This window comes from Gymnogyps californianus, chromosome 17 (genome assembly GCF_018139145.2).
Source record: "Gymnogyps californianus isolate 813 chromosome 17, ASM1813914v2, whole genome shotgun sequence".
NCBI classification, from domain to species: domain Eukaryota; kingdom Metazoa; phylum Chordata; class Aves; order Accipitriformes; family Cathartidae; genus Gymnogyps; species Gymnogyps californianus.
In genome coordinates, this window is record NC_059487.1 from 145,732 (window position 1) to 158,826 (window position 13,095).

At 50.4% G+C, this 13,095-nt stretch overlaps 1 protein-coding gene across 1 annotated transcript; it reads left to right on the plus strand.

Annotated features, from left to right (window-relative positions):
- The first annotated feature begins 29 nt into the window (after window positions 1-29).
- On the plus strand, window positions 30-12,851 carry LOC127023431 (endoplasmic reticulum-Golgi intermediate compartment protein 3-like). The gene is given in 10 exon segments (XM_050907543.1): window positions 30-60; window positions 63-116; window positions 338-408; window positions 956-1,043; window positions 2,338-2,457; window positions 4,049-4,142; window positions 5,314-5,479; window positions 7,117-7,174; window positions 10,716-10,852; window positions 11,625-12,851. Coding segments are annotated over 9 exon segments (696 nt in total). The 3' UTR covers window positions 10,730-10,852; window positions 11,625-12,851.
- Window positions 12,852-13,095: the final 244 nt, after the last annotated feature.

Genomic DNA, 13,095 nt, shown 5'->3' on the forward strand with positions numbered 1-13,095 from the left:
GCGGGTTTGGTTCCGGGCCGCGCGGCGCCATGGACTCGCTGTGGCGGCTGAAGCGGTTCGATGCTTCCCCAAGACCCTGGAAGACTTTCGGGTCAAGACGTGCGGGGGCGCGCTGGGTGAGCGGGCGGGGTGAGGGCGGCCGGGGCCGGCGGGCGGGCCCGGGCCTCGCCGTGGGGCGGCGGCCGGCCGGGGGGGCCTTGCGGGCCGGCGCTGGGCGGCGGGAGGCAGCGGCTCGGGGCGGCGGCGTGCGGGCTGAGGGAGGCGGAGGCGAGGGGAGGCGAGGCGGGCGTGCGGCCGCGATCGGCGGGGCTGACGGCGGTTCTCGTCTCCCCGGCAGTGACGGTTGTCAGCGGGCTCATCATGGTGCTGCTTTTCTTCTCGGAGCTGCAGTACTACCTCACCAAGGAGGTGAGTAGCGGCGGCGGGGGGGGCCCTGCGGGCCGGGGCGGCCTGCCGTGCCTGCGCACCCCCGCCGAGCCGCCGCCTCCTCCGCCGCCCCCTCCGGGCTGCCCCCGCAGCAGCTTCACCCGCCGCAGATGGGTTTGGGTTTTTTTCTTTCCCCCAGCCGGTGGCCTTGACGACGGGAGCGGGCTGCCCTCCCCCGAGAGCCGCTTGGCGCCAAGGGTGGCTGGTGGCCTCCCGTAAGGCGGTCGCCGGAGAGCGTCTCCAAATCTCTTCTCGCTGTCTCCGCCGTCCACAGGCAGGCACGACGAGGAAAAGAAAGCGAGCGCGGGAGCCCGCGTGCCCAGCCCAAATTCTAAGATTCCCAGAGTCTTCTCTTTTTTGAAAGCGTTACGAACGGCAAGCGCTTAGCTACCGTGGGAGGCAGCAGCTCAGGTGTTTCGCGAACGCCCCGTCTTAAAAATGCGCTCCTGAGCCAGAGCGGTGGCGGGAAAGAGGCCCTTGGATTTGCTGCCAAGTGAAACGGGACTCTCTGTTTTTTCTTTGTTCCTAGGTTCATCCGGAATTGTACGTTGACAAATCAAGGGGAGATAAACTGAAGATCAACCTAGATGTCATTTTTCCACATATGCCTTGTGCTTGTGAGTCAGACTGCTGAACAGCGGGGATAATTTTTGTACTTGCCGAGGCCCAACAGGCTCCGTGTGCCTGGTGCTTCCGAGTGCCGCACCGCTGCTTGGGCCACGGACAGGGAGGAATTGGTGATGCCTTGTGGTTACGCGGTGATTCCAGGCAGGCCCGCTGGGCGCTTAAACCAGCGCTTCCAGTCAGGCGGTGTTATTTTTCTAGATTACAAATGAGGCTAAGGTGTAAACCCACTTAGGTTTCGGTATGGCGGTGTACTTTGTCAGAGAGCTCAGTAATACTGAAGAAGCTGGCACAGAGTTCACTTGGGAGCCAAGATTTGACCGTGTTGCTGTTGAAAAGCTTTAGAGTCTCCTTTGGAAGTTACTTGAGGAGGCGCAACTTTTCCGTGATTTTTGTCCTTACGTTCTGACTGTAACGCCAATGCCACGGGATGACCTTTCTCCAAAACTTTTAAAATCAGAATGAGCGTTGTTAATCTGATTACCTTTAACCAAGTTCAAAACAAAGTTGCAGGATGAAGTGGCGGAAAGTTTGGCCAGTCTCCCTGGGCATTAGTGCTGTGCACGTTATCCGGCCGTCCACTGATCTTCCCTGCCTCTTGTTCTGTTGTAGAAATTCCTTTGGGTAATGCGTTGGGCTCTAAATGTAGTGAGTCCGACTTCCTTCTGACCACCCAAGATGATGTTGGTCTTTGCCTTCGTCACCTTTAAAAGGGCGTGGGAAGGCCAGAGAGACTGGAAGCCTCTGCTGTTTTGTGCCCAGAAGCTGTCGGTCTTCTAAGAGAGCCTGGAGCCAGCAAGTGCATCGTGGTGCTTCGATAGCAGGCCGAGACCCCAGACCTTCTCAATCTTCTTTGTGAGAAGGGGTCACAAGGAACTGTGCTGATGTTGCAGGGGGAAGGGTGAGGGGGTAGAGGCAGGAGGCAGCTTTCACCCCATTTTAAGCTTAACTCCTGAAAACGGTGATGGGCTTTGAGGGGTTTGGATGTGGTTTTTTGCCTTAAGCGTATTACCTTTCAGGGTAATGCTTTCTGTGGCAGCTGGAAACAGTCCTTCTTGTAGAGCAAAGCAAACCCCGTATTTGGAAGGGTCGTTTAGGGTGCCGCAACGTGCGTTTTATTCCCTAAACGTCACTTGGCCCCAGCCATACGCACCCTTCCAGTTTGGCACATCCTTATCCCCCTGGCTGAAAGATTGTGTATTTTCACGGGTTGAATGCTTCCTCAGCCTGCCACAGGCCAGACCAAATGTGTGTTTATAGACCGCTTTCCTTGCTGGCTGCTTTCAGATTTGAGCATCGATGCCATGGACGTAGCAGGAGAGCAGCAGCTGGATGTGGAGCACAATCTGTTTAAACAACGTTTGGATAAAGCCGGCAATCGTGTGACTCCAGAGGCCGAGAGACACGGTAAGGCGCTGTTCTGCCTTTCTTGGATGGATGCTCTCGTCGTCTTTCCGTCACTGTATGCCCGTTTGGAGATTCACGGGACCAAGTGACAGCTGAAGAGCATTTAAACACCACAAACTCTGGAAGAGTTGATAGCACGCAAATCTGTTGAACGGGCAGATCAGACAAACTCCTGTTATACTCGCCGCTTTTGCAAGGCAAATCTTTGCCTAGTCCTCTGAAATTACAACAAGGACTCACGGATGCGTTTCAGGAATAAAGCTGCCGACTTAATGGTCTTTTACGACTAGGAATCAAGCAGCTGTTGTGGCAAAACTTGGCTTTGGTTCTATCTTTAAATCACAGTGGGCTGACAAATGGGACGAGCTGGTTAGAGGAAAGAGCCTCTCTCCAGGGAAGGCTCCAGTGACTCGACCCTTCAGCCTAAACTTGCACCTTCCTACGTTTACTTTGTGTGTGTTAATGCGTACCTGATAAATATACTTTCGTTGATTTCTCGGTTACAAGTTGTAGTAAGTGGTCCTTGGCTACATAAACCTCTCCTCTATGTTTTTGACGTGTTACGGCTCATCGTTGTACTTCGATTCCCAACCAGCAACGGTGCTGGCAAAGTGTTGCAATCTAACACTGTAATACTGTCCTGACTTTTCCTTTCCAAAACGTGAGCTCCTTATTACCTTTTCTGGGAGACGGTGTAGTTCTATGCATCGGCGTGAACTGAATTTGTTGAGTTGTCTCGCTCAGATTTAACTTTTCTGTTAAAGTGTTCTTGTTCAAACGGTGGGAATCGTGGCTTGGACAAAGCGTAGCAATTACTAAGCTGTATGCTTCCTGACGCTATCTTGTAGCGTAATTACAAGATGAAAAGCCATACCGCTTTTTAAAGAATGACTTCTTAAGTGCGCTTTCAACTGCTTTCAATGTTGCAAGCTTTAGAAAGAAAGTCTCACACAGTTGTTTGCTTAATAATGGGTATGTTTTCCTGAAAGTTTTTCTTTGCTTGATCATAACCAGCATAAAGTCTGTGGTTAAAGAAATAAGGTGAATGATTGATTTTCATGCCTATTCCATACTTTCTAGTTCAAATCTGTTTTTTCTGTGGCTAATACGAAATACAGACTTCTTTACTGCTCGCTTCCGTCCACCTGTTATACCTCCCAGTCTCAACCAACAGGGCCCTGATAACGTTTTATCCCCTCAGCAGTGTCTGACGGTGTACCTTCCCACCTTCCCCCGCATTCGTTATCCAAGGAGCCACCTTTTCAAGGCTCAGAGAGGGCAGTGCAGCAGTGCCTAGATAGCGAGCCTTAGAGGGCTTTTGTAAGCCAAGAGGCTCGGTCCTGTCCTTCCGGGTTTGTGAGCTGAAACAGCCTGATTTCTATGGAGGGTGTTCTTGAGATGACAAGTGCTGCTCTGCTTCTTGGTCTTGCTTGCACACCATTTCAGGTGGGCTCTGGGTGCAGGATGCGCAGCTTCCGACACAAAATCGTTGCGTTCCTGCGTGGAACAGTTATTGTGCGTAGAACAGAACAAGAGTACGAGAGAGCGTTTCTAGACACGCCTCATCACTTTGAATCCTCTTTTGTCTTAGAGCTGGGGAAAGAAGAAGAAAAAGCGTTTGATCCAAATTCTTTGGATGCCGATCGCTGCGAGAGCTGTTACGGGGCGGAGTCAGAGGACATTAGGTAACCTTTACACCTGTTTGTATCTTCTTAGCACTTGAATTAATACAGTTACGTTGCACGCGTGTTTGTTTTCACAATGTCTATGAAGGCCTGTGCCGTGAAATCCTCCTGGGCACGGGTTCAGAGAATGAGGAGAACTGTTGCGGTTTTGGTATGCCTTTGGAAGCTGCACTCGCGGTTGTTAAGGGCGTGCAGAGTTAGGTTGCCTCCATGGCTGTTTAAGGGCAGTGCCAATTGCACTACCTTTGCAGTAGCACACAGATTGTATCTCAGCAAACGGAATCTTTTCTGGGGTTATTTGGTGTCCAGAGGGGAGCTGTGTAAATTAGTTCACCGTTCCGTGAGCTGTCTTGGAGTAAAACCTGGTTCTGGCTTTGCCTTCTCACTTCTGCTGCAGGCTTTGCATCCTTACGGGAGCAAAGAGCAGACATTCATGGCTCACACAAGCAACGGGTGTCACTTGGTGTTTCTCATTCCTCCTACCTGCAAATTCCTGCAAGAATGGATGCGTGATAGTCCATAGGTTCTGGACTATCCTTCGCTGTTATTGTCTCTGTAGTAACTTGGTTTGTCCCATCTGTCAAGTTGCGTCCTTCCCCAGAGGTGTTTCCATCTTGAGGGATTTGTGATTCCAGCCTTCAGCTTTCTCTTTGGTCCAGCAAAACATGGAACCGAGAAAGAAAACTGGTTTTGGCGGTGACCAAGGTGTTATCCAGAGGCAGAAAAGTAATGAAGAAAGTTTGCCATTAACCCTCCCTCCAATGGTGACAGTCTTGCCCTAAAAACAGAGGAGAGGAGGAGTAGAAACAGGCAGATGCTTTGTTCACACGGGGAAGTTCCAAACCGCTCGGAGCTGGGGGACAATGATGTGGTTTTTGTAGCAAATTTCTTTGCCCAGGAGTGAGTCGGCTGTCTAAATGGACGGGCAGAGCCCTCTTCAGACTCAAGCACTGCATTAAAACAGCTTGCATCCTCATGCCAAAATCTCAAAAAGAACCTCAAGAAGCTCGAGCTCCTTCAGGAGCATTAGGCCACCTTTCAAGGTCCAGTCCCTGATGTTTGCTTTGTTGCTTTGTTGAAGAAGCAAAGAATCCACCAAGGATTCAAGTCCTGAGCTGGAGCCTCTCTTTCTAGCGATAAAGATGGTAAGATGGTGCTTGTGCTTTTGCAGGTGTTGTAATACTTGTGACGATGCCAGAGAAGCATACAGGCGGCGAGGCTGGGCCTTCAAGAACCCGGATAGCATAGAGCAGTGCAAGAGGGAAGGGTTTAGCCAGAAAATGCAAGAGCAGAAGAACGAGGGCTGCCAAGTGTATGGTTTCCTAGAGGTCAACAAGGTGAGAGACGGGTTTTGCTGTGAACCTGCTGCGTGATGGTGGTGCCTGTGAAAAGGCAGAGTCGGGGCGTTCCTCTCCTTTGCCAGCTGTAGGTGTTCACAGGAGCGTAATATAATAAATAACCCCTGGGCTCAGCAAGGTACTTGTGCCCGTAAAGGGGTTCGGTAGGAGAGTCAGGAAAAGCGGTGGGAAGGGGCTAATTCTCCGTTTCGTTGTGTGGGCTGGTCGGAAGCATGCCGGCTGGAGAAGGTTAGCTTTTCGTACCGTCTAGCTGGCGAGTCTTTTTGCCGAGGTTTCTGGAGGAGGAGAGGCAGCTTCTTTGAGGTGAGGTTGTCCCGCCTGGCCTTCTAGTCTTAAAACAGAGAGCACCAGCGGATGCTGGAGATAAGAGCAACCACCAGCTTGCCAGCAGAGGTGCTGGAGAGAGTGACATGTTCTCTTCTGTAGAAAAACAGTGGAAGCAAGGCTATTGGAGTTGGTTGTCAAAGCTGAAAATGCTCAGAGAGGTGGTTTTTGCAACTGGTGTCTGAAAATGTAGTCCGAGATGTACCAAGTAACTGTGTAACTACCCTGTCATTTGGCGGGTTACCAAACCCAGAACACTTGGACGTGCAGGTTACGTACCCAAGTACATTCTAGCAGTCAGGCCCAGGCTAATTCTTTTTTTTTAATGCAAACTCTGGGGTTTTTTACGTCTTTGTGTACTCTTCCTGGAGACCACCTTCTTTGTTTCTGGAAAGGAAACCTTTTACTCACGAAGCCAGACATTGTGATTTGAGCATCATCATGGGTACCGAACCATTCGGGGACCCTCTCTCACAAAGTGTGACGAGCAGGAAAGATTCGAAGGGGCATGCTGGAGGTAGCAAGGGTCCCAGGGTGGGTGTCACGGGGGGAGTTTCTGGGGGCCGTTGTTACGCACTTGGAATTTTGCACATCTCCATTCTCATCAGGTCTGCAGTTAACACAAGCAACAGGTTTGCACAGACATTGAAGGTGCAGTGTAGCACGTGAGCTTGGGACATTCCGATCTTCCAGGGGAGAGTGTGTATGATTGCTAGTAAGTGTCAGGGAGGATTGGCACCTAATAGCCATATCCCTTTCAGATTCCAGGGTGAAATTTTAACAGCCTTTGTCTTTTGGGGGTTTTGGGGGTTTGGTTTGGGTATTTTTTGGGTAGGTTTAGTGCATTATTTTTGCATGCCGCTTATTTTCCTGGATGCATACATAGGATCACTGTTGTTTATTGTATTCAGGGTTTTCTTACCCTGCTCACCCCCTATCAGTTACTTTCTCCGGTCCTTTTCTGTGATACCTTTTTGTAGGTCCTGCAGCAGCAGTCAGTTCCCTCCCAATAGACCTTTCTTCTTCCCATTTTTATGTCCACTATAATAATCTGCATAGAACAGGTATTATCAACATCAGTATGTAATTATGGCTTTCCACACGCCTGCCTGTGAGGAAGAGGGGAAATTCATCCCCCTGTTAGGACAATATCTGCTGCTGTTGTCACCTATGAAAATGAGTTGCTTGGTGTATATCTTCTTTAAACAAACATTTACAAAGCCAAGCACTAGTACGACTGCTTTATTTATATAGATTCAGACCTTTTAATGAAAGATTACTGTCTCCTGCAGGTAGCTGGAAATTTCCACTTTGCCCCAGGCAAAAGTTTCCAACAGTCTCATGTACACGGTAAAGTATTTTCTTTTCCTGCTTATTGTGACCTTTAGCTTCCAAGGGTATCTGACTGTTTATTTGGAATGTCTTTGCATTGCTATCCATAATAACAAGAGCGCTGCTTCAGCGGGGAGGACGTTGTTGAAGTTTTGTTACAGAGGTTTCGAACCGTCATGAACAAATATAAAAGTGTTTTCTGGAGGTGCTGCCACATGGGTGTGGAAGAACTTGGAGGAGAATGTTTCTGGGCAGTCTCTCAGTCTCACTTGTTCTACAAAACTTTGCTGCTCTGCTGTAAAACAGCCTCCAGTGAGGTGTTCAGCCCGGGAGCTGAATATCAGTATCTCTGGAAGGGATAGTTTGGAGAATGCCTCAGGAGAATTTTAAAGCAATTCAGAACTTTTAGAGTAACATTTAAGTTGTAAAGGACTTCCTCGGGTATTTATATAAATACACAGTGGCCAGAATAATAGTGGTAGTTTATAGAGTCATAGCATGGTTTGGGTTGGACGGGACCTTTAAAGGCCGTCTAGTCCAACCCCTGCCCTGCAATGAGCAGGGACATCTTCAACTAGATCAGGTTGCTCAGAGCCCCGTCCACCTGACCTTGAGTGTTTCCAGGGATGGGGCATCTACCACCTCTCTGGGCAACCTGTGCCAGTGTTTCACCGCTCTCATCGTAAAAACTTTCTTCCTTGTATCTAGTCTAAATCTACCCTCTTTTAGTTTAGAACCATCACCCCTTGTGCTATCGCAGCAGGCCCTGCTAAAAAGTCTGTCCCCATCTTTCTTATGAGCCCCCTTTAAGTACTGAAAGGCTGCAGTAAGGTCTCCCCGGAGCCTTCTCTTCTCCAGGCTGAAGAACCCCAACTCTCTCAGCCTGTCTTCACAGGAGAGGGTGTTCCATCCCTCTGATCATGTTTGTGGCCTCCTCTGGACCCGCTCCAACAGGTCCATGTCTTTGCTGCGCTGAGGACCCCAGAGCTGGACGCAGTACTGCAGGTGGGGTCTCGCCAGAGCGGAGTAGAGGGGCAGACGCACCTCCCTCGACCTGCTGGCCACGCTGCTTTGGGTGCAGCCCAGGACACGGTTGGCCTTCAGGGCTGCAAGCGCCCATTGCCAGCTCACGTCCAGCTTTTCATCCCCCAGTACCCCCAAGTCCTTCTCAGCAGGGCTGCTCTCAATCCCTTCATCCCCCAGCCTGTATGGATACTGGGGGTTGCCCTGACCCAGGTGCAGGACCTTGCACTTGGCCTTGTTGAACCTCATGAGGTTCACATGGGCCCACTTCTCGAGCTTTCCAGGTCCCCCTGGAGGGCATCCCGTCCCTCAGGCGTGTCAACCGCACCACTCAGCTTGGTGTTGTCTGCAAACATGCTGAGGGTGCACTCGATCCCACTGTCGATGTCATTGATGAAGATATTGAACAGTACTGGTCCCAGTACGGACCCATGAGGGGCACTGCTTGTCACCGATCTCCGTCTGGACATGGAGCCGTTGACCGCTACCCTCTGGATGCGACCAATCAACCAATTCCTCATCCACCGAACAGTCCGCCCATCAAATCCCTCTCTCTCCAATTTAGAGAGAAGGATGTTGTGGGAGACCGTGTCAAAGGCCTTACAGAAGTCCAGACAGACGACATCCGTAGCTCTTCCCTTGTCCGCTAAGGTAGTCACTCCATCGTACAAGGCCACGGGGTTGGTCAGGCAAGACTTGCCCTTGGCGAAGCCTTGCTGGCTGTCTCGAATCACCTCCCTGTTCTCTGTGCGCCTTAACATAGCTTGTAGGAGGATCTGTTCCATGATCTGCCCAGGCACAGCAGTAAGGCTACTACATCAGCCAGTCCCCTCAGGACTCTGGGATGCATCTCATCGGGTTCCCTAGACTGATGTATGCTCAGGTTCCTCAGGTGGTCACGAACCTCATCTTCTCTTACAGTGGGAGGGACTTTGCTCCCCCAGTCCCTGCCTTCTATCTTTAGCAGGAACTTGATTAAAAATACTTGTGGTTTAATGGAAGGTTTGCAGTTCCCTTGATCAAGTTTTGGAAGCGTGAGATTTCACAAAGGTTTCACAAAGAGCTTTAATTTCAGCCTCGTTTTCCCCCGTCCTGTCACTCACTCCAGTTTAACCCGTACCACTGAGGTAAAGGTCAGGGGAGAATGTGAATGGGCTTTGTGAGAGCAACTGGGGTGTTTGGAGAAAAACAAGCAAGCTTTTGAGCACAGTTTCTACAGATGAAGAAGCGCTTTTGTGCAAAAAAAATAAAAACCCACCACCCTGTTTTTCCCCACAATATTAATTGTTGTTAATAATAAAATATTTCACTTCTTCCTGCAGAACTTGCTTTGTGTGCTTGCACTAGCGTAACAACAGCAACCTTACTACAGCTACTTATTTACAACTTCACAGCGTGTCTCTAAGTTAACAAGAAGCATCTCTGCATTGCATCTATTCTCTGTAACAGGCATGAATGCAAGCTGGCTGTCCTGAGAGCCAGTACTTTGTGTACGGAGAGGAAGGGGTGAGGTCAGGGTAGCTCTCTAGTTGCGTGTGCCCCAGAAGTCTTGCACAACTGAATTGAAAATGCAGGGGGAAAAACCAGGTGAAAACCAGAAAGGACTATGTAGTTACTGCAAACCTTTTGGAGGCAGAATTAGGAATATTGGTGTTTTGAGGACAGTGAAAAGGAGTAGGAGGAGGGATGATGGGCAGACAAACTTTCCGCTTTCTGGGACTTCTGTCACATTAAATAATGAGGAAAGAAGGTCCCTAATGCTTTTCTCCATCTGCAACTGTTTTCAGCTCGTGGGATCTCCTGAGTCTGTTATGGTCTATTGAGATCCCTCAGTGGCTCTCTTTCGGGTACTTTTCCCATCTGACCGTGAACTCAGGTAAACGTTTTGCATTTACAACACCCTTTTGCAAGGCGTTCAGCAGGTCTGCTCTGCTGTAAGAACGAACACCTCCCCTCGTGGGCTTGCTCCCACTAGCTGTATCTGATGGCCTGTGTTCCTCTGCTGGGCAAGAGTGAACGGTCGCTGCCCGCTCTCTCCCTGCCTCTCAGGATGTCGTAGACCTTTCCTGTGCCAGCCTGCAGGCCGTGTCTTTCCCCCGCTGACGAGTCCCGGCTTACTCCGATGGTCCTTTGTGGGAGCCATTCAAGCCCTGAGCTTCCTTGCTGCATTTCTCTGAACCTCTTTCAGTTCCGCTCTGTCTGGAGGTACCAGGCTGCACCCAGGATTAAGGTCCTGGCTAAGCGTGATGTAGGCAGTGGCGTAATGATTTTCTTCCTTCTGTTCTCTCTTGCTTTCCTAGTTATTCGTAACACGTGATTTCCCTTTTCCCCCCAAAACTTAGCCCGTGAGCTTGGCATTCTAAATGGCCTGAGGGTTTTTGGTAAAAAATCAAGCCCCTAACATCTCAAACTTTCTCGGAAAAATGCATTACCCAAACCGTACGTGACCCCAGACTTATTTCTTAAGTATCCGTACACCATGGTAATCTTTATGCCCCGAGGACCTCTGACGTTTGCTGTGTTTGTTTCCTGCCAGGTGGTAAGGACTGACCAGTTTTCAGTCACACGACATGAGAAGAGAGCCGACGGGCTACTGGGAGACCAGGGTCTGCCTGGTGTCTTTGTGCTATGGGAACTTTCGCCCATGATGGTGAAGCTGGCAGAGAAACACGGGTAAGAGACGCTTCAGTCCATTTTGTTCACCCTCCGTTGATTTTGCCATTTTGCGTAGCTTAAAATTCCATCCTCGCTTAGGCACAACAGGGCGAATGCCTGAAAGCCATCCAAGCCCCTTCCCAGTGGGTGGAGAGGAAGAGGCGCTCCCAGATGCCCTTCCTCTCCGTGTGACCATCTGAAAGGGACTGGGGTTTTTCTGATACTGCCTGAAGCGTTTGAATCCAGTATCAAGATGGAGAAGGAAATTGGTGCGGCAAGCAGAAGTCTGATACAATGGGTCTCGGTTCAGACTAATTTCCTCAAAGTCTTTTTTAGTGGGAAGACTAGATTTGTAGAGCATACCCATCTTGCCAGCACCTACAGCAGCACCCACGCTGATCCAGCCTGGTTACTTACTCGGCATTTGGTAGAGCTTGTCTGCGTGTTGTAGTCGGCGTGGAACGTCTTTCTTCTTTCCGGGTCCTGGCCCTTTTGGCTGCCAGGGCACGCTGTTGACTCCTATTCGAGTGGTCGTCAACCCAGACCCGCAGATCTCTTTCCGCGGGGCTGCTCTCCAGCTTTTTAGCAAAAGCTGTGCTAAAATCCCAAAACCCCGCATCTGCTGGCTTCCCTTGCTCAGCTAGATGGGTGACCTTCTCCTAAAAGGAAATTACCTTAGTTAAGCAGGACTTGCCCCTCGTGACCCCGTGCTGGCTATGACCGATGACTGCATTGTCTCTCAAGTGTTTTTCAGTAACTCCCAGGATAACCTTCTCCATAATTTTACCAGGCACTGAAGATGTCAAGAAGATGTTGGAAGACTGATGGCGGATTGGATGAGGGCCCGGGAGGAGCTGGAGTTGAAGGAGAGTGAATGGCGCAATGAACGTGAAGCAATTCCTAGAGTTTTATGCCTTATGGAACCTGCTACGTACATTGGAATTCCACCACCAAGGTCTGTCAACATAAAGCCAATCCAGATAAAAAGCGGGACCCTAATCTGCTAAGCATCTAGAGCAGGCTAGATGTTGAAACTCAGGCAGCCAGCTCCGGCAGGGGAATGCGCAGTGCTGAATCGGAAGCCAGCGGTGCCCACGGAAAGCCGGGCGTCAAGGGGACTTCACGGCAAACAATATGCGTAGGCAAGGGAACACCACCAGTGGAGAGAGGGACAGAGCTGACCTTCTCTCTGAAATAATGGGGACACCTTTGTGAAACGGGGCTTGGAAGCCTGAAAAACCCTCCCACGCTCTGGCAGGTAACCCAGAGGTAGGAGTGGGAGAAGTGGCCATCTGCTGCTGAGAGCATCTCCCAGGAAGTGGGCGATCCAGGTCCAGTTCCGCTCTTTCCCAGACCCAGAGGAGTGCCCCAGCCAGCCAGCTGAGGACTAGTCTTTGGGCAGAGCACCTTCCTTTTCCTGCTGAACTGCTGAAGTAGGTCCACGGCGCAGACAGACACGGCAGTCACGAGGGGAAGGGGTTCAATCAGTTAGCTGTAGCAACAGAACTTCCGACGCTGAGGCTTCCTGCTGGAAACACCCTTAAGACACAGCTCGATGGCTTCAGCAGTATTCTCGGCTCCCTTGCCAGAGCTGAGCCTCATGTGCTTGACTCACCTGAATCTTACCGGCATTTTGCCCTGACCACCTGCGAAGATTCCCGTCTGTCCTGGTTTTGGCTGGGACAGAATTAATTTTCTTCTTAGTAGCCGCTACAGTGCTGTGTTTTGGATTTAGTGTGAGAATGATGTTGATAACACTCCGATGTTTTAGTTGTTGCTAAGTAGCGCTTGTCTTCAGCCAAGGACTTTCCAGTTTCCCGTGCTCTGCCAGTAAGCAGGTGTGCAAGAAGCTGGGAGGCAGCAGAGCCGGGGCAGCTGACTTGAACTAGCCAAAGGGGTATTCCATACCATGGAACGTCATGCCCAGTATATAAACAGGGGGGAGTTGGCCGAGCGGCGCGGATCGCGGCTCGGGAACTAACTGGGCATCGGTCAACGAGTGGTGAGCAATTGCATTGTGCACCACTTGCTTTGTATAGTTTAATTCTTTTAGTATTGCTATTGTCATATTATTATTATTATCATTATCATTGTTTTTCATTCCTTTCTGTCCTATTAAACTGTCTTTATCTCAACTCACGAGTTTTTTTTTTCCTGATTCTCTCCCCCATCCCAGGGGTGGGGGGGCAGTGAGCGAGCGGCTGCGTGGTGCTTAGCTGCCGGCTGGGGTTAAACCACGACACCGTCCTCAGGGAGACCAG